This window comes from Podarcis erhardii, assembly GCF_964252035.2.
Source record: "Podarcis erhardii genome assembly, chromosome: 7".
Lineage (NCBI taxonomy): Eukaryota > Metazoa > Chordata > Lepidosauria > Squamata > Lacertidae > Podarcis > Podarcis erhardii.
In genome coordinates, this window is record NC_138511.1 from 85,951,382 (window position 1) to 85,978,533 (window position 27,152).

Consider the following 27,152-nt stretch of genomic DNA (forward strand, 5'->3'; position numbering starts at 1 on the left):
GTTAAACCACAGAGCCTAGGACTTGCTGATCAGAAGGTTGGCGGTTCGAATCCCATTGCTCGGTCCCTGCTGCTGCCAACCTAGCAGTTTGAAAGCACATCAAAGTGCAAGTTGATAAATAGGTACCGCTCCGGCGGAAAGGTAAACAGCGTTTCCGTGTGCTGCTCTGGTTCACCAGAATGCTGGCCACATGACCCGAAAGCTGTACACCGGCTCCCTCGGCCAATAAAGCGAGATGAGCGCCGCAACCCCAGAGTCGGTCACGACTGGACCTAATGGCCAGGGGTCCCTTTACCTTTACCTTTAATGTTGGTTGTGGGACTCCTGATCTTAAGAGGTTTCAAGGGAGGAGGAGCTGACTCACTTGGCTACAACTGTAGAAGGACATGACTGGATCACACAGAAATTTCTCTCTTTCGTCCCACCACCCCCAGCCCCCACTGGACAGGATATGGACTATTTTCCGAGAATCATTACTGCCAGTCATTCCCAGACTAAGGTTAGGCCATGCAGGTCCTGGAACTGGGAAGTATATTTCAATACCCTTTCTAGTTTGTTAGCCTCACGTGAACCTACAGGTCTTAAGACAGCCCAGGTACACATGGCCCTGTAGAAACAAGACCGTTTAACCAGAAAGCATTCCCGGTTTACACCTACGATATTATCAATGCAAAGGCAACGATACCACTCACCTGTTTGAGGATTGTGATTTTAGAATCATTGCTGATTAAGGCGGCTTGATTTAGCAAATCCACCACCTGTTTTTTGAAAAGGAAGGGAAAGAAGGCTTTTCAGAAAATGTTCTCTGAAAGTGATTATCACAACCTAACCACATTTAGACCCAGAACCTGGGAATCTTACCCTCTCAGAGGTAGTCATGGTGTCTATGCCTGACGTCTCCTCCCCGGCAAAGAACTGGGAGGCGATGCTCATGCGGGACAGGCCAGAGTCGCCCATGTTGCTTACGCCAGCCATTGCTGCCCACGCTCTTCAGTGGGCAAAATCCAGCCAGTCAAGGTGAGATCTAGAAAGGAAGCATGCAGGGAAACATTAGGAACCTCAGGATAGAGAGCAAAATGTGGTCCTCTCTAGCCGGCCCTCAAGATTCTCCAGAGGCTGTTTGTTCTATTCATTTTTTATAATCTATCTGGAGCCAAATACCATCTGTGGTGGATCTTCATGTAGTACGAACAGTAACAAATGTTGGAGATGCAATAGGATGAAGAGTACCCTATACCTTTTTGGGATATGATTCATGAAGAGATTAAAAAATTGATAAAGGTTTCACATAGCAAAAGGGCAGATGCATACTTACTAGGAATCTTGAGTAAAGATATCCCTAAAGACAAAATCAATATATTTTTATACGCAACAACAGCAGCGAGAATATTGATAGCCAGCCATTGGAAAGGAAATAATATTCCAACAAAAAGAGACTATGTGAGTACCTGAAGTTAGGTAAATCGACGGACTTAATAAGGCAAACCCCCAAAACTATGGTACAGAAACAGTGGGATTGTTTAAATGAATATTTACATAAACAGGGCTCAAATACGAAAATTTGGTTGTGTTTAGATTAACCTTGTGAAGAATATAAAGAATACAAAGATTTAATGGATTAGGAAAGAACTTAAGGGAAGGAAGTGAAGAACAGAGGTAAAGGCGAACTAGATAATAAAAGACATGTGGTGAAGGCGGTGGAAGTCTTTTAAAAGATTTTAACTAAGATTTTTATTCTGTAATGTGTGTAAGTATAAATTTGGTATTATGGTTTATGGAAAGACCTTTCTTTTTTTGTCTTTTCTTTTTTCTTTATCCTTTTCTATAGTCCTCGTTCGGGAAATATGTAAATAATCGTGTTTATGTGGACATGTTTGGAAAAAATTCCCTCCTATTTTTGTCCAGTTTCTGAAAATACTTACCGCAAACCATCTCCATACACCCCCAAAGACCTTGAATCTAATGAACCCAAAGACCACCTTGGATCTGTGTGCGAGAGGCTTTACTCAATATACGTACTGGAAATGGCAATGGAGTCTCCCCACCACCGGCTACCAGTGTTGCTTTTAACACAGGAGGCTAAGCTCCCAGGCAGGAAATCCGTGGAACAGATCACTTTGGCTGGGGAAAGCAAGGGTCATCCAGTCGGACCCCACTCTTTGAAAACAGGGCTAAATGGACCATTGGCTTGAACCAGCCGGAGGGCTCCTCTTGCCAGGTCCACCTTGCCGTTCTGCCCCCACACCAGCAGTTCCACCCTTGCCATAGCAGAAAGCCTTTGTTGGGGTTATTTTACACAAGAGGTTGAGTATTATTATTATTAATAATAATAATAATAATTTTATTATTTGCACCACACTCATCTGACTGGGTCGCCCCAGTCACTCTGGGCGGCTTCCAGCGTACAGTGGTACCTCGGGTTAAGTACTTAATTCGTTCCGGAGGTCCGTTCTGAACCTGAAACTGTTCTTAACCTGAAGCACCACTTTCGCTAACGGCGCCTCCCACGATTTCTGTTCTTATCCTGAAGCAAAGTTCTGAACCTGAAGCACTATTTCTGGGTTAGCGGAGTCTGTAACCTGAAGCGTCTGTAACCTGAAGCGTATGTCACCCGAGGTACCACTGTATAGAAAAACCTACCGCCGCAGGGGACTGGGCTAGATGACCCCTGGGGGTCCCTCCCAACCCCATCAGCTCCCCCCCCCCGCTTCCACGGCGGCCAGGCTTCAAACCTCGCTCCCCCCTTGGGCGGCCTGGGCGGGGGGAGTAGCCGGCCGGCCGCCCTCCCTCTCAGCCCGGCCTACCTCGCAGGGCTGCTGCGAGGAGAAAACGGGGAGGGGGGGAACGGCGCCTTCTGGAACTGCCCGGAGAAAACGGCGGCGCATAAATATAACAGTGTGAAGGAAGTAAATTAATAAAAACTACTAAGTCCCCATCTTTGAGGGGGGGGGAGGGGGGCTTCCGTACTCCAACGGCCCTTTCCGTTGTCATGACAACCCCTAGGCCCCAAAGCCTGCCTCTCCGTTTCAAACCGTACCGGCCTCCTCTTATCGACAGAGCCGCACCGAGCGAAGGGAAAGCAGGCGGCTTCTTCTTTTTTTTTTAGCCGGCCCTCTTCAAAGCCTCCATGTTCGCGGGACCAAATTTCTCGAGAGATAAATATGTATTTAATTATTAACTAGTGCGCTTGCGCGTGGAGCAAAGCCTCTTGGGTAATGTAGTCTCCTTCCTCCAAAAAGGCTCTCTCTGCTCGGCCCCACCCCGCCCCTTTTAATAGGAGAATGCGAACGCGGACCGTGCTGCATTCTGGGTATGTGGCTCCCGGGGGAAGGCACAACCCGCTTCCAACCTATCAAAGAAGAGGCCTGCTTGCAGGGGTTTATGGGTAATGTAGTTTTCTCTCGCTCAAAGGGCGGGTGTTTTGTTGTTAGTCACTGCGGAATTGTGAGACTCTAGAGGTCTCCGCGAGGAATTCTGGGAAATAGAGTCCAATAGGCCCCTCCCATCCAATGGAGGTTCCTAAAATGTGGATGGGGTCACCCGCATTTCTTCAATCTACACTTGATAATTAGGATTAGAATTGAATATACTGGGTCTTACATTCTGAGAAAACCTGCCTGTCTGCTTCATATTCATAGGTGTAGAAGAGGCCTCACAGCCACATGGCATTTTGCTTCCTTCGAAACAGGCTTTGTCTTTTTGCAACCAGCCCCTTTTTATTTAAAGTGTCTTAACCTTCTCAATCAGAATTCATCATGCGAAAGGCTGGGCTGGATGAATCCCAAGCCGGAATTAAGATTGCAGGAAGAAATATCAACAACCTCAGATATGCAGATGACACAACCTTGATGGCAGAAAGTGAGGAGGAATTAAAGAACCTTTTAATGAGGGTGAAATAGGAGAGCGCAAAATATGGTTTGAAGCTCAACATCAGAAAAACGAAGATCATGGCCACTGGTCCCATCACCTCCTGGCAAATAGAAGGGGAAGAAATGGAAGCAGTGAGAGATTTTACTTTCTTGGGCTCCATGATCACTGCAGATGGTGGCAGCAGTGACAAAATTAAAAGACGCCTGCTTCTTGGGAGGAAAGTAATGACAAACATAGACAGCATCTTAAAAAGCAGAGACATCACCTTGCCAACAAAGGTCCGTATAGTTAAAGCTATGGTTTTCCCAGTAGTGATGTATGGAAGTGAGAGCTGGACCATAAAGAAGGCTGATCGCCAAAAAATTGATGCTTTTGAATTATGGTGCTGGAGGAGACTCTTGAGAGTCCCATGGACTGCAAGAAGATCCAATGTCTCCATTCTGAAGGAAATCAGCCAGGAGTCCTCACTGGAAGGACAGATCGGGAAGCTGAGGCTCCAAGACTTTGGCCACCTCATGAGAAGAGAAGACTCCCTGGAAAAGACCCTGATGTTGGGAAAGATGGAGGGCACAAGGAGAAGGGGGCGGCAAGATGGTTGGACAGTGTTCTTGAAGCTACCAGCATGAGTTTGACCAAACTGCGGGAGGCAGTGGAAGACAGAAGTGCCTGGCGTGCTCTGGTCCATGGGGTCACAAAGAGTTGGACACGACTAAACAACAACAACATATGAAAAGGGAAAAGGGATGCAGGTGGCGCTGTGGTCTAAACTACAGATCCAAGGGCTTGTCGATCAGAAGGTCGACGGTTCGAATCCCTGCGATGGGGTGAGCTCCCGTTGCTCTGTCCCAGCTCCTGCCAACCTAGCAGTTCGAAAGCACACCAGTGCAATTAGATAAAAAGGTACCACTCTGGCGGGAAGGTAAACAGCGTTTCCATGCGCTGCTCTGGTTTGCCAGAAGCAGCTTAGTCATGCTGGCCGCATGACCCAGAAGCTGTCTGCGGACAAATGCTGGCTCCCTCGGCCAGTAAAGCAAGATGAGCGCCGCAACCCCAGAGTCGTTCGCAACTGGATTTAATGGTCAGGGGTCCCTTTACCTTTATATGAGGGAGGGAGGGACCTTTGGCACTTCAACAGCTGTTGGGATACAACATTTTGACTTGTGAGCATCTGTCTGTCTCAAGGGAGAATGGAGTGTGCCTTGTGGGGGATGTGAAGTCAAACCGCAAGCCTGGGCAACGTGTCTGGAGGTTCTGGGCTTCCCAGACGACAAAAACAAAACAACCCTCTTGGCCTCGCTGGTCCAAAGGAAAGCAGAGCAATGCGTTTGGCACCAGCTTGGCTGCAGGAGTTGCCGGAAGGAGGTGTACAAGGTGCCCCCCAACCATCTTAGGGGCTCCACTCTGGATTTGTGTAGGGTCTCCCAAAGATATCTTACAAGGAGGTTTTGCTCCTCTTAGAGGGGCTCCCTTCTCAGCAAATCTTTAAAAATGTAATATAAACACCGACAACTGAGAAACACTGGCCTGCGGGTGCTCCAACTGGAGAACAGCCTTGACCAAAGGTGTCGTGGGTTTTGAAGACGCTCGAACTCAGGACGAAAGGGAGAAACTTGCTAAGAGGAAGGCATGCTTGGCAAACCCTCACCGTGATCAACTCCCACCCGGGAACCAATGTCCCCACTGTGGAAGGATGTGTGGATCCAGAATTGGCCTCCACAGTCACTTACGGACTCATTGTTAAAACCGTGTTTATGGAAGACAATCTTACTTGGCTACAAGTAATCACCAAAAAAGACTCCTCAGTCTTCTCCCCCCCCCCCCAATATATCTCACAATGAGGTTTTGCTCCTCCTAGAGCAGGGGTCAGCAAACTTTTTCAGCAGGGGGCCAGTCCCCTGTCCCTCAGACCTTGTGGGGGGGGGTCGGACTATATTGGGGGGGGAATTAACGAATTCCTATGCCCCACAAATACCCTAGAGATGCATTTTAAATAAAAGCACACATTCTACTCATGGAAAAACACGCTGATTCCCAGACCATCCACGGGCTGGATTGAGAAGGCGATTGGGCCAGATCTGACCCCCGGGCCTTTGTTTGCCTACCCACTTCCAGAGGGTCTCGCTTCCCAGATGGATGAGTCCCATCTGCCCCTCGCTTCCCTCTACAGCTCATGCAGAAGCTCCCTTGATTGCTGGACCCACTCTCAATCTCGACTCTCTGCAATGTGGCTCTCCCTCTAAAACGTAGTATGGAAATGCACATGCTGTTTCTCAGTCTGCGGTTTTTACTGTTTTGCATAAATTAATCTTCTATTAGTCACACAGTGTGAGGTGAGGTCAGAGCTACGAAGGATATGAAACCCATCATTTTAAAAACTGCCAATCTCATTCAGCCTTTCTTTATGCCTTCTAGGACTTGTTGGCCCGCTTCCAATAATATCTGCAACTATAAGGCCTAGAAACACCCTCTGTGTTTTTTTAAGTGAAAGCTAAGATACTCAGGGAAGCTGAATTATGTAGCCAGTGTTGCATTCTACAGCTTTCACCCCATTTTCCATGATATGATGAGTTCAGACCAAGAGAGGAAAAACTGGGAGAAGAAAGGGAATTTTCTTCAGAGAAGAAAATGTCTTCCACGTGGTTGAATTGGGGGTTAATCCAATCACTTAAATTCTAGGCTGCCTTCTCCCTCTGCTTCTTATTCTCAAATTTCTGAAATTTCCATTTTGTTGTGTGCCAGCGTTCAGCTGGGATTTCCCCCCTGCTGCCAGTCTTTTCCTGCCCATTTGCCCAGCCAGTCAGATGGACTTCTAACACAGATGTTTACCTGGTTTTAGCTGGTTTCCCGGGAGCTTAATTGTGTAACCGGGGTGCAACTAAGATTGGGTTACCCGCCGCTCCTTAACTAGGGATTAGGAGGAGGGGAGGTAATTAGTTAATTGTGCTCTTTTCCTGGTTTCCTTTTGTTTCCCTTCTGGATCCTTAATCCTAGAACCGGAGGCTGGATGAAGCTTTCTCCTGACAACGCCTTGGGAACCAGGGAACCGGTGGAGGTAACGGGAGCCTCTGTGGAAATATGATTCGGGGTGACAAGGACACTATGGGGAAGGGAGGAGGAAAGCACTGAAGAGAGGGGAAGAGATATGGGGTCAAAGAAGAGCAGCTATAACCCCCTGGGCTCTTACAAAGGCGGCATTTTTTCATCTCCGCCAAGCTAAGCAGTTGGCTCCTTACCTCTCTCGTCCTGACCTAGTCACTGTGATCCACGTGACGGTCACCTCCAGGCTTGATTATTATAACTTGCTCTACGTGAGGCTGCCCTTGAGACTGACCCAGAAACTCCAGCGAGTGCAGAATGCCGCGGCGAGACTCCTTACGGGGTCCTCGCCGCGGGATCACATTCACCCGGTGCTATACCAGCTGCACCAGCTCCTGGTGGAGTATAGGATCAGGTTTAAGGTGCTGGTTTTAACCTTTAAAGTCCTATACAGCCAAGGACCCTTGTACCTACGTGACTGCCTCTCCTGGTATGTCCCATGGAGGACCTTACAATCTTAAAATAAAAACATCTTGGAGCTCCCGGGTCACAGGGATGTTAGCTGGCCTCAACCAGAGCCAGGGCTTTTTCGGCCGTGGCCCCGATCTGGTGGAACACTCTGTCACTAGAGACTAGGGCCCTGTGGGACTTGACATCTTTCCGCAGGGCCTGCAAGACAGAGCTGTTCCACCAGGCCTTTGGCCAAGGCACAGCCTGACCCCCTCCTTTGGTAATCCTCACAGAACTCTAGCCCAATGGTTGTCATTAATTTGATTTTGAATTGATTTTAGAATGAATTGATTTTAGAATGTATTTCAATTCATTGATGGTGATTTTATGTAAACTGTTATTTTTACTGTTGTTAGCCTCTCTGAGCCTGGCTTCGGCTGGGGTGGACGGGATATAAATAAATTATTATTATTATTGTTGTTATTATTATTATTATTACTTCCTGCTTCTGTTTGGTAAGGAAACATCTGTAAAATAAACCAGGTGGAAACGGGGTGCTCTTTGCAACTTCTGCAAGTGGCTTGAGTAGGGCTGTAGCTGGGTGGTAGAGCAGCTGTTTTGTCCCGGGTTCAATCCCCGGCGTCCCCTGGTAGGACTCGGAGAGAGCTCTGTCAGAAACCCTGAATAGCTGCGGCCAATCAGTGTAGACAGTACTGGACTAGATGGACCAATAGGTCTGACTTAGGAGAAGGCCCGTTTCTGTGCGCATAGGAGAGTGTGTGCCCACATGGAGATTCCAAGGCGTGGTTGCTCTCTGGTGGTGCCACTGCGCACAAGCGGTTCTTGCTTCTGTTACGACATCCAGACCATAGCTGTCAACTGTCCCTTATTTGGCGGGAAAGTCCCTTATCTCCCAGCGCTGTGTCCTGCTGCTGTCCCTTATTGATGATGTCCCTTAAATTTCCCAGGTTTCAAAGGAAGCAGCTCCCCTCCCCCCTCCCTCCCTACCAGGGAGGAGGGAGGCTCCCACTGTGTTGCTTGGCTGCGTTGCTCACCCAATAAGGAATCTAAGAACGACTGGGGGGTGGAGCTTGCATGCCTTGTGCCGATCAAATCGGCCGCATTGCCTGGGGACTCGCCTTTGCTCAGCGCTTCCCAGCGGAGAGGGGACGGTGGTTTTCCTTGCTGCATCCCCTTTGCCGGGTTGCTGCGCTGTGGGAACCACCGCTTGAGGCTTTGTCTGGCTGCTGGTTGACTAAAATCCCTTATTTTGGCTGCTGATCCCTTATTTTCGAGGCTGCTGGTCCCTTATTTTCAAATCTGTAAGTTGACAGCTATGATCCAGACTGGGGCTGGAATCGTAACCCTACTCACCTGGAAGGAAGCCCCTCTGAACTCGATAGGACTTGCTCAGAAGTGAGTGGAATGGGCCATGTTCGCGCCATGCATTTAAAGCACTTTGCCCCAAAGAATTCTGGGAGCTCTGTTTTCCAAAGGGTGCTGAGAGTTGTTGGGAGACACACCCCCTCGTTCCCCTCCCAGAGCTACAATCCCCCCAATTCCCCGTGAAGAGGGCTTGATTGTTAAACCACTCTGCGAATTGTAGCTCTGGGAGGAGAATTGGGGCCTCCTACCAACTCTCAGCAGGACGCGGGTGGCGCTGTGGGTTAAACCACAGAGCCTAGGGCTTGCTGTTCAGAAGGTCGGTGGTTCGAATCCCCGCGATGGGGTGAGCTCCCGTTGCTCGGTCCCTGCTCCTGCCAACCCAGCAATTCGAAAGCACACTAGTGCAAGTAGATAAATAGGTACTGTTGTAAATAAAAATATGCCCTTTTCCCTTATGGGGTATCCAAGAGCCCATATAGAGTCCTTACATATAGAGTCCTATTACATATAGAGTCCCATATAGAGTCCTATTACATAGAGTCCTTACATAGGTTCCCTATTGGTAGGAGAAAATAACAGAGGCCAACCAGAGAATATTGAGAAGCAAATATTGAGAATATTGAGAATATTGAGAAGCAAAGCAGCTAGTAAGCCTGATCTTTATTGATCTGTTGCAACAGGGTGCTCCTCTCACTCGCAGGAAAAGAGGAGGACCCACAAAAATGCTGTGCAAGGGCTTATAAAGACTTTTGAAATTCCCATCCTCTAGATCAAGACCACCCCCAGAAACATTATGCCTGATCACAGAAGGGGTGTAACCTAAGACCACCCCTCAGATACATCCCAGAAAAGGCGGTCTAAAACAGAACATTTGCATGTTGTTTTTCTCCTGTTGTTGTTTATCTCCTGTCTGGCAGGTTACTTGATTGGATTGCCTGGGGAGCCTGGCCAGTCTTTTGTAGTGGTAAAATACTTATTTCCTGGGCCAGGTCACAGGCTCACACCTTATTCATATCTTTAATGTGCCCTTAAGACAGGATTTGTGAGGAAAGAGACAATGGGGAGACTTTTCCAGTTTGACCTTGCAGAGAAAACATTTGGTCAGTTTAGGAATCAAAATGGTTCCAGGTTGGTCTTCCTGTGCTGACCTATGTATGTGCGGTTATGAACATTACCATACATCTAAGACCATAAAACTCCTATCACAGTACCGCTCCGGCGGGAAGGTAAACGGCGTTTCCATGCACTGCTCTGGTTCGCCAGAAGCGGCTTAGTCATGCTGGCCACATGACCCTGAAGCTGTACACCGGCTCCCTCGGCCAATAAAGCGAGATGAGCGCTGCAACCCCAGAGTCGGCCACGACTAGACCTAATGGTCAGGGGTCCCTTTACCTTTACCTTACCAACTCTCAGCACCCTCCACAAACTACAGCTCCCAGAATTCTTTGCAGCGAAACCACAGGTAGCGCTGTGGGTTAAACCCCAGAGCCTAGGACCTGCCGATCGGAAGGTCGGCAGTTCGAATCCCCGTGACGGGGTGAGCTCCTGTTGCTTGGTCCCAGCTCCTGCCAACCTAGCAGTTCGAAAGCACGTCAAAGTGCAAGTAGATAAATAGGTACCACTCCGGCGGAAAGGTAAACGGCGTTTCCGTGCACTGCTCTGGTTCGCCAGAAGCGGCTTAGTCATGCTGGCCACATGACCCGGAAGCTGTATGCCGGCTCCCTCAGCCAGTAAAGCGAGATGAGCGCTGCAGCGCCCGAGTCGTTCGTGGACTTCAGTGTCAGGGGTCCCTTTACCTTTTTTTACCAACTCTCAGACCCTCCACGAACTACAGCTCCCTGAATTCTTTGCAGCGAAACCACAGGTGGTGCTGTGGGTTAAACCCCAGAGCCTAGGGCTTGCTGATTGAAGGTCAGCGGTTCGAATTCCTTCAACAGGGTGAGGTCCCATTGCTCGGTCCCTGCTCCTGCCCACCTAGCAGTTCGAAAGCACATCAACATGCAAGTAGATAAATAGATAAATAGGTGGGAAGCTAAACAGCATTTCTGTGCACTGCACTGGTTTTGCCAAAAGGGCCTTGGTCATTCTGGCCACATGACCCAGAAAACTGTCTGCAAACGTTGGCTCCCTCAGCCAGTAAAGCAAGATGAGCACCACAACCCCGAGTCATTTGCGACTGGACTTAACTGTCAGGGGTCCTTTACCTTTTTCTCCCAACTCTCAGCAGCCTCCACGAACTACAGCTTCCAGAATTCTTTGGGGGAAAGCCATAACATCGGATGAGCAGAGCTTGGGTGGCCATCTGTCATGGATGCTTTAGCTGAGATTCCGGCATTGATTGATTGATTGATTGATTGATTCTGTTAGCTGAGATTCTTGCATTGCAGTGGGTTGGACTAGATGACCCTCGGGTCCCTTTCCAATTCTAAGATTCTGTGATTCATAATGCTTTAAGTGTAGGTCTGGCCATGGTTAGGGTTACTCTGTAAGATATTACAGCACGCTCCACATTGGAAACCTTCAGCTGGCCCAGAGAGGGCTGCTGTGCTGGGGTCAGACGTTCGAAACTCCCACATTGTTGCTCCGGTTGCGAATTAATTACTGGACCCAGTTCAAAATATTGTCCCCTGATGGAAAGATCACGAGGCTCCAAAAATAACAGATTGGCAAATCTAATTACAGGAGACTGGCAAATCTAATTACAGGAGATGGCTCAATTGACTAGCAAACTCAGAGGAAACTCAAAGCAAAAATTCACGGAAAAATGGGATGGTTATAGAAGATATGTTCAAAAATACAATAATAGTTTTGACTCCGTGCTAGCATTCAAGTGACAAAGGAGGTGGATAACAATTAAGGATTGATTATGTTTTCAGGATGTATTGGAAAATTTATATAGAAAGGTTTATTGTTTTGTGTACATTCGATTGTAAGATAAAACATATGCGAAGGGACTTGACAGGAAGTCAAAATTGAAGAAAAGATTTTGTAAGGTAAAAGGGGGAAATAATTACTTTCATTATTATCATTTATTTTGTGTGTGTGTGTGTGTGTGTGTGTTTTTGTATGGAATGTTTGGGAGGAAATAAGACGGTAAATAACAAATAACAAACTAAATATTGACGTATGTAATTTTTATTTCTCAATTATATTTAGTGGCAGTATGGTTGTAATGTTTTTTGTAACATAAAATCATTCAATAAAAAATATTCTAAAAAAAAACAACAAAATTTTGTCCCCTGTATATATTGGGTACCAGTTTTATCCAAAGGATTCGCAGTCTCCATTACACGTCTCCTGCAGGCTTTGTCTCAGTGCTTTTAAAACTCCATTGAGGCAGCTTCATATTCCTGCATTGCAGGAGATTGGACAAGATGGTGCCTGGGTGTCCCTTCTGTGATTCTTCCTCAGCCCTACAGGCCACATAAGGAAAACCTGTCTTGAACACAAGCCAGGATCTGGGCCAAAGAACCTTTCCTGGGTGCCAAGACTTGGCTGTCGGCCCCCAGAGGCAATCGAAGTGCCTATCTTGTTGCACCACAAAGAACTCATAACCCACCTACTTTCGGCAGCCATAAACACCATAACCAGACACTGGAGAGACCTGTCAGGAGTAAGCATGGACCAATGGTAGCAAATAGTATGGGAAACAGCCTTACTAGAAAAATTATCATAGAATCATACAATCATAGAGTTGGAAGAGACCACAAGGGCCATCGAGTCCAACCCCCTGCCAAGCAGGAAACACCATCAGAGCACTCCTGACATATGGTTGTCAAGCCTCTTCTTAAAGACCTCCAAAGAAGGAGACTCCACCACACTCCTTGGCAGCAAATTCCACTGTTGAACAGCTCTTACTGTCAGGAAGTTCTTCCTAATGTTTAGGTGGAATCTTCTTTCTTGTAGTTTGGAACCATTGCTCCGTGTCCGCTTCTCTGGAGCAGCAGAAAACAACCTTTCTCCCTCCTCTATGTGACATCCTTTTATATATTTGAACATGGCTATCATATCACCCCTTAACCTCCTCTTCTCCAGGCTAAACATGCCCAGCTCCCTTAGCGGTTCCTCATAAGGCATCGTTTCCAGGCCTTTGACCATTTTGGTTGCCCTCCTCTGGACACGTTCCAGTTTGTCAGTGTCCTTCTTCAACTGTGGTGCCCAGAACTGGACACAGTCCTCCAGGTGAGGTCTGACCAGAGCAGAATATCCAATAAACTGAAACTGACATGGGGACAAATAGAAGAAGACGCCTTCACCCCGGTATGGCTCCCCTTTATCACATACACAGCCCAACAAGACAACGACAAAAATCCACCAACAGCATACTGTGATAGGAATTTTATGGTCTTAGATATATGGCAATGTTCATAACCGCACATACATAGATCAACACAGGAAGACCAACCTGGAACCATTTTGATTCCTAAACTGACCAAATGTTTTCTCTGCAAGGTTAAACTGGAAAAGCCTCCCCATTGTCTCTTTCCTCACAAATCCTGTCTCAAGGATATGTCTGTTTGAATAAGGTGTGAGCCTGTGACCTGGCCCAGGAAATATGTATTTTACCACTACAAAAGAATGGCCAGGCTCCCAAGGCAATCCAATCAAGTACAGTAACTTGCCAGACAGGAGATAAACTGTGACAGGAGAAAAACAACATTTAAATTTCTGTGATGTAGGTGGGATGTATCTGAGGGGTGGTCTTAGGTTACACCCCTTCTGTGATCAGGCATAATGTTTCTGGGGGTGGTCTTGATCTACAGGATGGGAATTTCAAAAGTCTTTATAAGCCCTGGCACAGCAATTTTGGGGGTCCTCCTCCTCTCCTGTGTGTGAAGGGGGCACCCTGTTGCAACAGATCAATAAAGATCAAGCTTACTAGCTGCTTTGCTTCTCAATATTCTCTGGTTGGCCTCTGTTATTTTCTCCTACCAATAGGGAACCTATGTAAGGACTCTATATGGGCTCTTGGATACCCCATAAGGGAAAAGGGCATATTTTTATTTACAACAATACAAATCAATATGGCTAACCTGATCCAAAAACACCCACCCACCCCACTCACACATGAAAACAAAGACCACCACAGCCAACCACAAATGAACAATCACACCCTAGGCCAACCCCAACCTCTCTCACCACCAAAGGAACACAAGTGAACAGCAGAGAACCTTCACAAGCGACGCTGACACCAAACCCCACATATATTAAGAATAATAGAGACCCATCCCCCCCACCTCTTTTCCCCTTTTCTTCCTAATGTCTCAACAAATGAAACTGATCCATGTTACTTGGAGAAAAAGAGAGCACATACTTTTGTAAACCAAGGAAATCTTTAATAAAAATACATTAAAAAAGAAGAAATGGCTATCTTGGAGCATGTGGAGAGTGCCGTTTGCTGCACTACTGAGAGAGCACAAGAAAAGCCGACTGGATCAGGCCAATGGCCCAATGGGCCAGCATCCTGTTCTCACAGCGGCCAACTATATGTGTTCAGGATTCGAACACAAAAGCAACTCTCCCTGCGTTTTCCAGCAACTGGCATTGAGAAGCACAACTGCTTCTCCTGATAGCCTTTGAAATAAAAAAATTGAAAGATAAATGTTCATAACGGCATATATAAACCACATGTCTGAAACCCCACAGAAAAGTCCTGGAACCATTTTGTCCCTCCCAAATTGACCTCAAATATTTCTCTGCAAGGTCGAAGGAAAATGGAAAAGCCTCCCCATTGTCTTTTCGTTCACAAATCCTGCCTTAAGGGTATGTCTGTGTATGAATAGGGTGAGCCTGTGACCTGGCTCAGGAACTAAGTATTTGTCATTACAAAAGATTTGCCAGGCTCCCCAGGTAATCCAATCAAGTGAACATTAACAGGTAACCCGCCAGGCAGGAGATAAACAATGCACTCAGATTTCTGTTGTAGATTGCCCTTTCTGTGATGTAGGTATGATGTATCTGGGGGTGGTCTTGGACTCCAGGGCGGTCAATTTAAAATGTCTATATAAGGGGGGGGGGACACCTTTGTTCTGGGTCCTCCTTTCCTGTGTGTGAAGGGGGCACCCAGTTGCAACAGTTCAATAAAGATCAGGCTTACGAGCTGCTTTGCTTCTCAATATTCTCTGGTTGGCCTCTGTTCTTTTCTCCGACCGATGGAGAACCTACAAAGGACTCTATAAGGGCTCTTGTGTCCCCCATAAGGGAACAAGGGCAGATTTTTGTTTATTAAACCTTAATGAATATGTCCAATCCCCTTTTAAAGCCATCTGTGTTGGTGGCCGTCTCCTGCAGCAGCGAGTTCCATAGGTCAACAGTTCACACTGTGCTGAAGAATTATTTTCTTTTTATTTAATTTTTTGTTCCTGAATCTTTCGACGGCAGCAGATCCAGCAGAAGGGCTTCCAGGTCCAGATCTCTCCCCCCCCCGCCCCCCTCCGCTCCTAAATGAATGGCAAAAGAAAGCTGAGGGCGGTGAGGATTTGCCACTGATTGCTACAAACTTCTTTTTGACCTAGAAGATCAGGTGTCCCATTCAGCGCCTACGCCTGTAACAGGAGACTTTGGCAACTGGTTCGGTGCCTTCCATCCCCGACAGATTGGGCTCCCGTCAGTTGATCTTATCCCTCCGGAGCAGGCCTCTGGATTGGTCCCAGGTAAATCCCTCGCAAATCTCCCTCTGTCTCTCTGCACCAGCCCCTGGCTCTTAAATAGAGGGGGGTCCAGGCAGCGGCAGCTCTTTCCACGCCTCGCCTCTCCCCCAGAAACCCGCCGGCTGAACCCACCGAGGAAGGCGCTATCAGAGCTTTGAGACGAATGGCCAACACCAGCTTGGACGGTTCCAAGAGGCGTCCCCTGTCCCTCCTGGTCAGCAGAGAGGGGGCTGCCACCTTGGCCCCCCAGACCCAGCCTCTGTGGCATCATCCGAGCCGCCGGGACCTCCTCGTAATGCAGAGGACCAAGCCTACGCAGCGAGTGGCGGATTTCTCCATCCGTTCCATTCTGGCCCAGGATGGCTCCGAAAGGGACGGGGAGACACACCAGGAGCTGGCAGAAGGAGCGAGCGTCACGCCATGGGGCAGCCCCTCTCAAGGCTACACCTGGATGCATTGCAGCCACTTCAAGCCCCCTTCCGTTCCAAGTAAGGCCTCAGCACCAAAAAGTTGCCTCCCTCGCCCCCCAGGTCTGCACTGGAGGAGCCAGGATAAAACATGGGTGTTGTTCTGAGCTCCTCCGGGCGAACCGTTTAGTCAATACAGTGGTACCTCGAGTTAAATACGCTTCAGGTTACAGACGTTTCAGGTTACAGACTCCGCTAACCCAGAAATAGTGCTTCAGGTTAAGAACTTTGCTTCAGAATGAGAATAGAAATCGGGCTCCGGCGGCATGGCAGCAGCAGGAGGCCCCATTAGCTAAAGAGGTGCTTCAGGTTAAGATCAGTTTCAGGTTAAGAACGGACCTCTGGAATGAATTAAGTACTTAACCCGAGGTACCGCTGTATTTATCCTGATTTGCTTACGCAAATCTTACGCGGTGGTTAGACTGCGCCCTGTCTTGACTAAGCATTTGTTCTGGTTGGCATGGATAACTAATATTTGTGTCCATTTACTGCATGCCCGTGACGCAGGTGGCACTGTGGGTTAAACCACAGAGCCTAGGACTTGCCGATCAGATGGTTGGGAGTTCGAATCCCCGCAACAGGGTGAGCTCCCGTTGCTCGGTCCCTGCTCCTGCCCACCTAGCAGTTCAAAAGCACGTCAAAGTGCAAGTAGATAAATAGGTACCGCTCCGGCGGGAAGGTAAACAGTGCACTGCTCTGGTTCGCCAGAAGTAGCTTAGTCCTGCTGGCCACATGACCCGGAAGCTGTATGCCGGCTCCCTCGGCCAATAAAGCGAGATGAGCGCCGCAACCCCAGAGCCGTCCATGACTGGACCTAATGGTCAGGGGTCCCTTTACCTTTACTTTTACTGCATGCACGTAGCTGCCTGCATTATCTGTCTGCAGAGGTATTGGTAACCAAGAGGTCTAGAAACATAAGTCGGCAGATAGTTTTGCCAGGGATGGGCCAAAGGCAGGCATGGGGAATGCCTTTCAGGCATTGTTGGTGTTTAGTCGTTTAGTCGTGTCCGACTCTTTGTGACCCCCTGGACCAGAGCACGCCAGGCACTCCTGTCTTCCACTGCCTCCCGCAGTTTGGTCAAACTCATGCTGGTAGCTTCAAGAACACCATCCAACCATCTCGTCCTCTGTCGTCCCCTTCTCCTTGTGCCCTCCATTTTTCCCAACATCAGGGTCTTTTCCAGGGAGTCTTCTCTTCTCATGAGGTGATCATAATATTGGAGCCTCAGCTTCAGGATCTGTCCTTCCAGTGAGCACTCAGGGATGTTTACCTTCAGAATGGATAGGTTTGATCTTCTTGCAGTCCATGGGATTCTCAAGAGTCTCCTCCAGCACCAGAATTCAAAAGCATCAATTCTACGGTGATCAGCCTTCTTTATGGTCCAGCTCTCACTTCCATACATTACTGTATGGAATTCAGGCATTGCTGAACTACAACTCCCATCTTCCCTGGCTATTGGCCGTGCTTTCTCGGGCTGATGGGAGTTGTAGCTTGGCAGGGCTCAATGAGCTTCTTAATCTCAGGGACCTGGGTTCGAGTGCCGCATTGAGCGAAAGGTTCTTCCATTGCAGAGGGGCTGGGGTGCCTTCCGACTCTACAATTCTGTGAACACCAGGAGGGCCTTTAAAGGTACAGGTACATTAGAGAGTGGGGTGGAGTGAAGGAATACATGAAAAAATATGGTTCCGGAATTGAAATATTAATAGAGAATGTGTAAAACGTGCAGGGGTAAGCAAGAAAATAATAAGAGAATCAATTGAATAATTATAAAATTATAACAACGCAACAAGATGGAAGAAGTAAAATATTGAGATCACACATGGGAGTGGGGGGTATATGGGAACCTATAATATCATTTATAATATAATTTGTTACATAAGCTAAGTGATGAATTAAAATATGTAATTTCAAATGGAAAGATTTGAGGATGTTAATCTTCAAGTTAAATTTTATAAGAACTGTGATTTGGAAAACCGTTAAAAGGATATACACTGAAATTCAACCAAGGGGAAGTGAGGAAGTCACTTAACAATGTTAATAAGTGTAATTTTTAATAAGGTTATGATTTATGTTTGTTTGTTTATAATTATGTGAAAATCAATTTTAAAAAATCGATTTTTTTTTTTACAAAAAATATATATATAATATGTTAATTGCATTGTATTTACATATAGCAAAGGGAAGCCTAGAGCAATTAGATATATTTTAATTTAGGTAATCTATGTAAATAGGCTTATGTTAGAAAATGAATATGGATTTTGAATTTTATGTTTGTAATTTTTTTGGGGGGGGGGGGTTGAAATAAAAATTAGAAAATAAATAAAAATAAAATAAAGGTACAGGTATCCCAGGAAGGTGGCACAGCTGCTTCTGTGCCAATTCTCCCAGCGCTCCAGGTTCTGACCTGGGTTTTCTCCCTTCCCTGCAGAGATGAAGCAGATGGGCTGCGGCCCCCGGCCCCCCTACCGAAGCCCCCGGGTCCCCTTCTCTGCCTCTCAGCTGGGGATCCTAGAGAGCTGCTTCCAACAAACACATTATCTGAGTACCGAACAGATGAAGGAGGTGGCTCTGCTGCTGGGCCTCACGGAGAACCGGGTAAGAAAGGACCCCAGTCCTCCAACCCTGTGGGCACCTCTGCATGCTGTAGCTCTGCCACCTCCTGCACGGCAGCGGGTTGGGCTGGATGACCCTCGGGGATCCCTTCCAGCCCAACAGTGCTATGAACTCTATGATTCCTGGGCCACCAAGCTGCTCCTGGAGTGGCCCTTGCCCCTCAGCTTTGTGACAGTGCCTCCTGGTGGAGCAAAGCAAAGTTGCTCTTGGGACTGGGAATCGGCAGCCTTCTGGACGTCCTTGGACTCTGACTCCCATCATGCAGCGCAGCAACGGCAAGGCATCATGGGACTTGTAGTCCAACAAGCTCTGGAGGGCTGCCAGTTTCCTATACACGTTCCCTGGTGCCAGGCGGGGGCAGGGCACTTTTTGTCAGGCCGAGGGCCGCATTCCCCCAATGGGAACCACCTGGGGGCCACATGCCTTTGGGCCCAAGTGGGGATTCGAACCCTGGTCCCCAGGATCCTAGTAGTCTAGTCCACCACACTAGCTCGTGGGAGAAGCATAGCTGTCAAGCGTCCCTTATTTGGCGGGAAACTCCCTTATCCCAGCGCCGTGCCCCGCTGCTGTCCCTTATTGATGATGTCCCTTAAATTTCCCGGGTTTCATGCTCGCCCGGCTCGGGAGGGAAGCAGCGGCTCGGGGTCCTCCGCTGTGAGAGAGAGCGTGCGCACGAGCTGCCGCATCTCCGTCTCTCCCTTTCCCCCCTCAGGGGTGCATCGTGAGGAGACGGGTGGCGGCAGGCGGGCAGGCAGGCAGGCAGCCCCTCTCTTGCGAGACTTCCGCCGCGCTGCCACGGGAAGCCTGAGGGAGGAGGAAGAGGTGGGGATGGGGAGGGACGCAGAAGGGCAGCGCTTCAGCGGCCGCTGCGGTGCCGCAACTGCCTCATGCTGGGCTCACGGACAGCGTGGGCGAGAGTCTCTCTCCCTCCCTATCTCTCTCTCGGGTGGGGAAGGGCCGGCGGAACTCCTTGCACCATGATGATGGCAGCCCCAGCGTGCTGCTTAGCATCCCCCCCAACCAGTGCAGCATCTTAATGTAGCGATTTCCCCCTTTGCATCCCTTTTATAACTCTATTTTTATAAATCATTTGTCCATCCATAGTTCAAATTTTTACTACAAGTTTTCTGCCAATTCTACCAATGTATGTAACTCTTGACAATAGCTTTTGAACTAAATTATAAACTTTCCCCATTCTTTATTAAAGAGGTCCTCTTCCTGGTTTCTAATTCTGCTTGTAAGCTTTGCCATCTGGACGTCATTCACCAGTTTTGTCTGCCCCTCTTCTTTGGTGGGAGTTGTAGACCCTTAGGATCATCTAGTCCAACCCCCTGCAAAACACAGTCAGTGGCAGCCAAAGCAGCATGGCTCCATCAGTGGCGGATTTCTGTATAAGCTAAGCAAAATCCCTTATTTTGGCTACTGATCCCTTATTTTCAAGGCTGCTGGTCCCTTATTTTCAAATCTGCAAGTTGACAGCTATGGGGAGAAGGCACCGAACGATTTCCGATTTTCGGACCCATTTCTCTCTTCCGTATTTTCGTAGAAACTGACCAGGGGCTGAGCATCCCAAGTGGGTCAAATCTGCGCGACAGGCGACTGACCTCCTCTTCCTCTTTTTCTCTTTCTTCCTCCCCCTAAGGTGAAGATTTGGTTCCAGAACCGGAGAGCTCGAGAAAGGCGGGACTTCATGAAGCAGCATGGCTGTACCGCTGCCACCCCCAGCGCCAAGGAGACCCCTCTGCAAGGCCAGCCCCCCTTAGGTTGGCACTAACACCAGGGGGGAGTCAGGGTGGATGGGGCAGAGGGGAATTGGGGTCAGGCAGTTTCCAAACCCACCCCCAAAACCCTGCTGCCTGATCCACAAGGTTTGGACTACAACTCCCACCAGTCTTTGCCCGCACTGATGGGAACGGTAGTCAAAAACACCCGAGGGCACCAGATTGGGGCATATCTGTCAACCGTCCCTTATTTGGCGGGAAAGTCCCTTATCCCAGTGCTGTGTCCCGCTGCTTTCTCTTATTGATGATGTCCCTTAAATTTCCCGAGTTTCAAAGGAAGCAGCTCCTCTCCCTCCCTCCCTGCCGGCCAGGGAGGAGGGACGCTCCAAGTGTGTTGCTTGGCTGCATTGCTCAACCAATAAGGAGCCTGAGAATGACTGGGGGGTGGAGCTTGCATGCCTTGTGCCGATCAAATCGGCCACGTTGCCTGGGGACTCGCCTTTGCTCAGCGCTTCCCAGCGGAGAGGGAACGGTGGTTTTCCTTGCTGCATCCCCTTTGCCGGGTTGCTGCGCTGTGGGAACCACCGCTTGAGGCTTCGTTTGGCTGCTGGCTGGGCTTTCTGCCTTTGGCTCGGAGGGGCTCGGAAGTCGAACATCCCTATGTTCTGAAAATCCCTTATTTTGGCTGCTGGTCCTTTATTTTCAAATCTGTAAGTTGACAGCTATGTTCCAAACCCACCTCAAAACCCTTGCTGCCTGATCCAGAAGGTTTGGACTACAACTCCCATCAGTCCTTGTCCACACTGATGGGAACGGTAGTCAAAAACACCCGAGGGCACCAGATTGGGGAAGGCTGGTGCAAACTTTTCAGGGACTGCATCTTTGAATTCTGCGGCTTTCAGGGAGCCAGCAAAGCGGTCCATTTATTTTCGGTCAGGCTTTGCCTGTAACCCACCAGAATCCGCCCTGTGTGACCAGTGGTCCAGCGTCGTGCCGTTGATGCAATATTTCTGCCGCTGGAGGGTCCCTGCCTCCAGCGTCTCAGAGCCGCTCGATCAGCACAAAAGGGAGAGCTTTTTAGCCACCGCATGCTCCAAAACCGGGCCTTTGGGGACGCTGGAGGTTTTGAGGGAATCGTGCGCAAGTTCTGCAATGTAAAATGGAAGTCACAGCTTGGGTCACAGAACGCACCGTATTTTTCGCTCCATAAGACGCACCAGACCATAAGGCGCACCTAAGTTTTTGGAGGAGGAAAACAAGGGAAAAAAATATTCTGAATCCCAGAAGCCAGAACAGCAAGAGGGATCTGGCTTCTGGGATAGCATCTGGCTGTTCTGGCTTCTGGGATAGCTGCAAGCAGCCTCTCCCAGGCAGCGGGATGAAGGCTCCCCCTGCCCGAAGAGGCTGCGCAGAAGCCAGGAGAGGCATTTTGCTGAAGGGGCGCTGCACAGCTCTCCCTCTCTGCTCAGCACCATTCGCTCCATAAGACGCACTCACACTTCCCCTTACTTTTTAGGAGGAAAAAAGTGCGTCTTATGGAGCGAAAAATACGGTAGTAGATCTAGCTGAAATGCAACAAATATGCAACATTGATTGTGGCAACGCACCCCTGTTATTGTATAATTGCAAGATTGCATCGTTATAAGATTCAGAATTGTGCGAGGTGCTACTAACTGCCTATCACCTAGTGTCAAATTGCACCTTGCCAAAATCTGCTCCAACTCTGCCGGTCTTACTGTACCCTTGGCCCAATTCAGATATCTGCATTTTTTTGCAATTTAAAAATCTGCATTTTTTTTGCAATTTTAAAATTGGCACCTATGCTCCCCAAAGAGTTCGCTCTGTTTTTTCCTATCTGCTTTTTCTTTTATTTTTTTTAAGTACCGGAGGGCTCAAAATAGCGGCTGTGCCAATTGAGCTCCTTTTGAGACAAAAGCGGGGTATAAAGCAATGAATGAAATATTGGGTAAATAAAGAAAGGGCCACAGTTAATCACGGCCATTCATTTAAACGAGTCTGCTCTGCGGACAACTGATGTTGGGTACAGAAACCCCGATATATTTGTTTAAGCCATTCCTAGACCACCCTTCGTAATATCTACCGCAGAGCAGTTTATAACACACCGCTCCATAAATATAGTAATAAAAGGGGTAATGATAAGTAATAAAAAACCAAAACACAAATAGATTATTCCAAATACAGCCCCGTAGACTCTTCCCCCGTGACTGCCTCTCCGACCTTCTTCAGCTCCCCACGCGTTTTCTTAAGTGGAATATTTTTTTATTTTTATTATTAACGTATTAACGGAATTTATATAGCCGCCCTGTAACAGGAAGTTCTATTCATATCGACTTTTAATTGAATTTACAGGAAGGTCTGAGTCAGGGACTCCACTTCTGTCACTGTAGCTCCCCCTTGTGGCCAATGGCAATATAAAAGGTAAAGGGACCCCTGACCATTAAGTCCAGTCGCAAACGACTCTGGGGTTGCGCGCTCATCTCTCTCTGTAGGCCGAGGCGGCAGCTCTCAAGGCAGGGGACATTCCCAGCCTCACCTTATATCTTTCCCTTAAGCAGGGCATCTCTACAGCCGGGCAGGGGAATTGCTCGAAGAGTTGACCGCAGTCAGCCAATTAATGCTCCCATTTTACAGGTGTGGAACACTGACAGCTCAGCCAGACTTCCTTTTCTGCCACATTTCTAGGCACAGGTCCAGCCCGTAAAACTTCATGTCTGAGTAGTTTTGTTTTGTTTTTGTCCTGGCACTGGGAAAAACGTGTTGTTGTTGTTGTTGTTGTTATCCCATACACATAGCTATCAATGTTTCCTGTTTTTTAAGGGGAATTCCCTTATTCCAAATAGGATTCCTCGCAAGAAAATGGAAAAGTTGACAGCTACCGTATTTTTCGCTCTATAGGACACACCAGACCATAGGATGCACCGGACCATAGGAGGGAGAGAACAGGGGGGGAAAAATTCTCCCCCTCTCTGCTCAGCGCCCCTTCAGCAAAGCGGCAGGAGAAACGGAGCCCCTTCCATTTCTCCTCTCGCTTCGCTGAAGGGGCGCTGCGCATAGAGGGAAAACTGTGCAGTGCCTCTCCAGCGATGTGAAGCCTGGAGAGCAAGAGGGATCGGTGTGCACCGACCCCTCTCGCTCTCCAGGCTTCAGGCGGCTATCCGCAAGCCTTCGGAGCAAAGCGGGAACTCCTGCTGTGCTCCGAAGGCTTGCGGATAGCTGCCTGAAGCCCCCGGAGCAAAGCGGGAGTTCCCACTGCGCTCCGGGGGCTTCAGGGGGCTTCAGTGAAAGCAATGCGAAGCCTCCGGAGCGCGGGGGGAGCTCTCCCTCTGCGCTTCGGAGGCTTCGTGTTGCTATCGCTGAAGCCAAGGAGCCTGCATTCGCTTCATAAGACGCACACACATTTCCCCTTAATTTTTGAAGGGGAAAAAGTGCGTCTTATGGAGCGAAAAATACGGTGTGTCCATTCATTGAATCAAACTTGTAGCCTTGGCCTTATCAGCACTGCACTCTAACCAGCGGAGCTATCCAGGCATACTATAATTCAAGTTTTCCCAGGGAAAGCACCAGGACAAAACAAACAAACAAACAAACAAACAAACAAACCCCAATGCTTGGGCACAGAGCTTTTAAATGCCTGGAAACACAGGGCAAAAGTCTGGATGAGCCCTGAGGTTCAGAGAGAGAAGCAACTTGCACCAAGCTGACCACAACCCACAGCAGTGAATAATTTTCAGCAACCCTCTCCCGGATATCTACTCCCATCTGTAGATCCCTCAGTTACCCGCGTCCTCCCCCTGTGCTAAGGGTTAACCTGCTCCAAGTATTCAGTTACCTGGAGGTGTGCAGTGCAAACAGCTCCCACCCCCTGCTGCAGGGAGACCCCTTCTGTTCAGGGGGCTGCCTCTCCCCACTGAGTCTTTTACCCTGACCCCCAAGAGCCCCCCTTCAGCCTCCAGAGCTAGGGTAAACACTGAACAGGCCAAAAGCCCTACAGCTGTGGGTTCAAAGTCTACGCTCGCCTGATCAGCTTCCAGCTGGTTGTGCAGAATCGGCCTTTCTCGCTGCCTGAATATTTTCCCCCACTGCTAAATCTTCCCCCCCCCCCTTTCGGCGCTTTGTTCTGAATTCCGCATCCGTTTTGTCTGGAACAGCTTGCCCCGCCGCACTGATTAAAGAAGCAAAGAGGGAGTTTGTTCTCTCAGTTAAAAATATCCTTGAAAGAAGCGTAATTGCCTTGGAAAGAGACAATTGCAAGCTGCAAAGGGATGTCACTGGCTGCTGCAGAGGACGAAATGACAGGCTATGCATTGCAGGCAATCTTTATGCTGTTGCCAGTTAAACACATGTGCTCTGAACCTAAGATGGCGATCTCCCAGACCCCGCACTCGCCATCTGAGACCTTTCTTTGTGGGCCTCCTCCACGAGAGGTCCGTAGGGTGGCAACATGAGAGCGGGGCCTTTTTTGCAGTGGCTCCCCATTTGTGGAATGCTCTCCCCAGGGAAGCTCACCTGGCGCCTTCATTACATATCTTTGGGCACCAGGCAAAAACATTCTTCATCAACCCAGCCTTTGGCTTATTAACATTCAATGTCCTTTTAAGTGTGTTTGTGGGACAGGAGCTATGGGTGTGTTTGTTCTTGTCTTTGTTATGTGTTTTGTGTTTTTATTTTTGTATTTTTATGCTGTGAACCGCCCCTGGATCTTCAAGTGGAGGGCGGTATATGTATTTAATAAAATAAATAAACGACAGAGAGTCTTTGTGATACCTTAAAGGCTGAGGGTTGACGCCAGCGAAGGGTCAATTTCGCACCATTTATTTAAAGCGCTGTGATGTTGCTTTAAACAGGCATACACACTCCAATAATTCTGGGAGTTGTAGTTCGTTCAGGGTGCTGGGAGTTGTTAGGAGACCCCCCCCATTCCCCTCCCAGAACTAAAATTCCCAGTGAAGAGGGGCTGAGAGCTAAACCACTCTGAGAATTATAGCTCTGTGAGGAGACCAGGATTCCTCCTAACAGCTGTCAGCACTCATCACAAACTACAGCTCCCAGGATTCTCTGAGGGAAGCCATAATTGTTTAAAGTGGTAACACAGCTCTTTAAATGTATGGTGCAAATGTGGCCTACATCATACTGAACTTGCATTTCTGCTGACTGGGCACACCCGAGAGAGGACTGGGATGTCTTCAACTGATGCTAACTTCCTGCAAGCACCCCAAAACTCCTATCCAATGAAGCCATCGTCTCTGCAGGTATTGTCATCTGAGCATGTGCAATGGCTGTCTTAACTGTAGACACCTTGGGTAAACCAAGGCTTGTATACAGTGGTACCTCGGGTTAAGTACTTAATTCGTTCCAGAGGTCCGTACTTAACCTGAAACTGTTCTTAACCTGAAGCACCACTTTAGCTAATGGGGCCTCCTGCTGCCACCGCGCCACCGGAGCCCGATTTCTGTTCTCATCCTGAAGCAAAGTTCTTAACCTGAAGCACTATTTCTGGGTTAGCGGAGTCTGTAACCTGAAGCATATGTAACCTGAGGTACCACTGTACTGAAATCGGAGGGAAGCTGGTTTGAGGGGAATTGCGTCAAACAGAAGAATTTTTAACGACACCCCAAAAGAGAGATGGATAGTGGCCAACGTCTCTCAGCAATGGGAATGTGCTGGAGTTGGAATAAAACGTTCACAGCCAGGGTTGAACACATAATACAACCCTGACACATAATATTACATTATAAGCTTTCATAGACCACAGTCACTTTATTCCACAAATGCCCCGGTACATTTGTAAATCTTTAAGGTACAGTGGTACCTAGGAATTCGAATGTAACCCATTCCAGAAGACGGTTCGACTTCCGAAATGTTCGAGTTCCGAGGCGCAGCTTCCGATTGGCCGACAGCTAGGTTTTTGCACAGCGGAAGCCGCGTCGGACGTTCGGGTTCCAAGGAACATCTGAAAACCGGAGCGCTTCCTTCCGGGTTTTCGGCATTCGGGAGTCGAAACATTCGAGAACGGAGCCGTTTGAGTTCCAAGGTACAACTGTACCACAATGCTCATTGCTGCTTTTGCAATGGCAGGCTGTTCCTGAAAGGCTGTTTTGCTTTTTAAAAAAAGACGTTATGTCCTGCATGTACGTTCCAAAATCCACAGTTGGGTAATACCTTTAGTTGGACCAACCAAAATGTCACAAAACCATGGCCCGTTTTCAAGTTCCTCAGAACCTGTCCATCTGATAAGGAGTCGCACAAAGTTGTTTTCCTTCTCAGAAAGAATTGGCAATGCCCATCGCTCGATGCAAATGAACCGATGGACTGATTAACTGAGAAGGCACCCCTAGGAGGTACAGAGATACACACACACAAATACACAAGTTCGTGATTTTTGCCAGGGACAGAGAGCGGAAACCAGGATTGTTCCTGAAACAGAGGAACAGTTAGACCGTCCGTCGTTGGGTAATCGCCACTAAACTGGCAACCTCTGCAATTGTGAACAGAACGTCCAGGTCAGGAAATGTGACTTTTCTGAGCACCGTTCTTCCTCGCAGCGTAAGCTCTGAACTGCTGGGGTTCTAGCCAGTGTTCACAGAATCACAGAGCTGGGACCCCTGTGGTCATCTAGTCCAACCCCCTGAAATGCAGGAATCTCAGTGAAAGCATCCGTGATAGATGCCATTCAACCTCTGCTTAAAAACCTCCAAACAACAACAACAACAACAACAACAACAACAATTTTTTATTTATACCGCACCCTTCCCGGTTCAGAAAACCGGGCTCAGGGCGGATAACAACAAATTTAAAACAATTGATGCAACAAAAAACAGCGTAAAATGCAGTATAAAACGTTAATAACAATAAATTCAGAATTCAAAAATCAATTTAGGGAGGGGAAATCCATCCAATAAACATTAGAGGATCACCAGGGTTAGCTGGCTAAATTAGT

General features: G+C 48.3%; 1 protein-coding gene across 1 annotated transcript in view; it reads right to left on the minus strand.

The window, feature by feature from the left end:
* The window catches only part of SYMPK (symplekin scaffold protein), a 30,137-nt gene extending 26,880 nt beyond the window's left edge, over positions 1–3,257 (minus strand). Inside the window, exons 1-3 of the mRNA XM_081868666.1 lie at positions 3,038–3,257; positions 862–1,024; positions 693–758 (exon numbers count right to left, since the gene is read on the minus strand). Coding sequence (XP_081724792.1) covers positions 693–758; positions 862–975 — 180 coding nt within the window. The 5' untranslated portion in view covers positions 976–1,024; positions 3,038–3,257. The remainder of the gene's footprint in view (positions 1–692; positions 759–861; positions 1,025–3,037) is intronic.
* Positions 3,258–27,152: the final 23,895 nt, after the last annotated feature.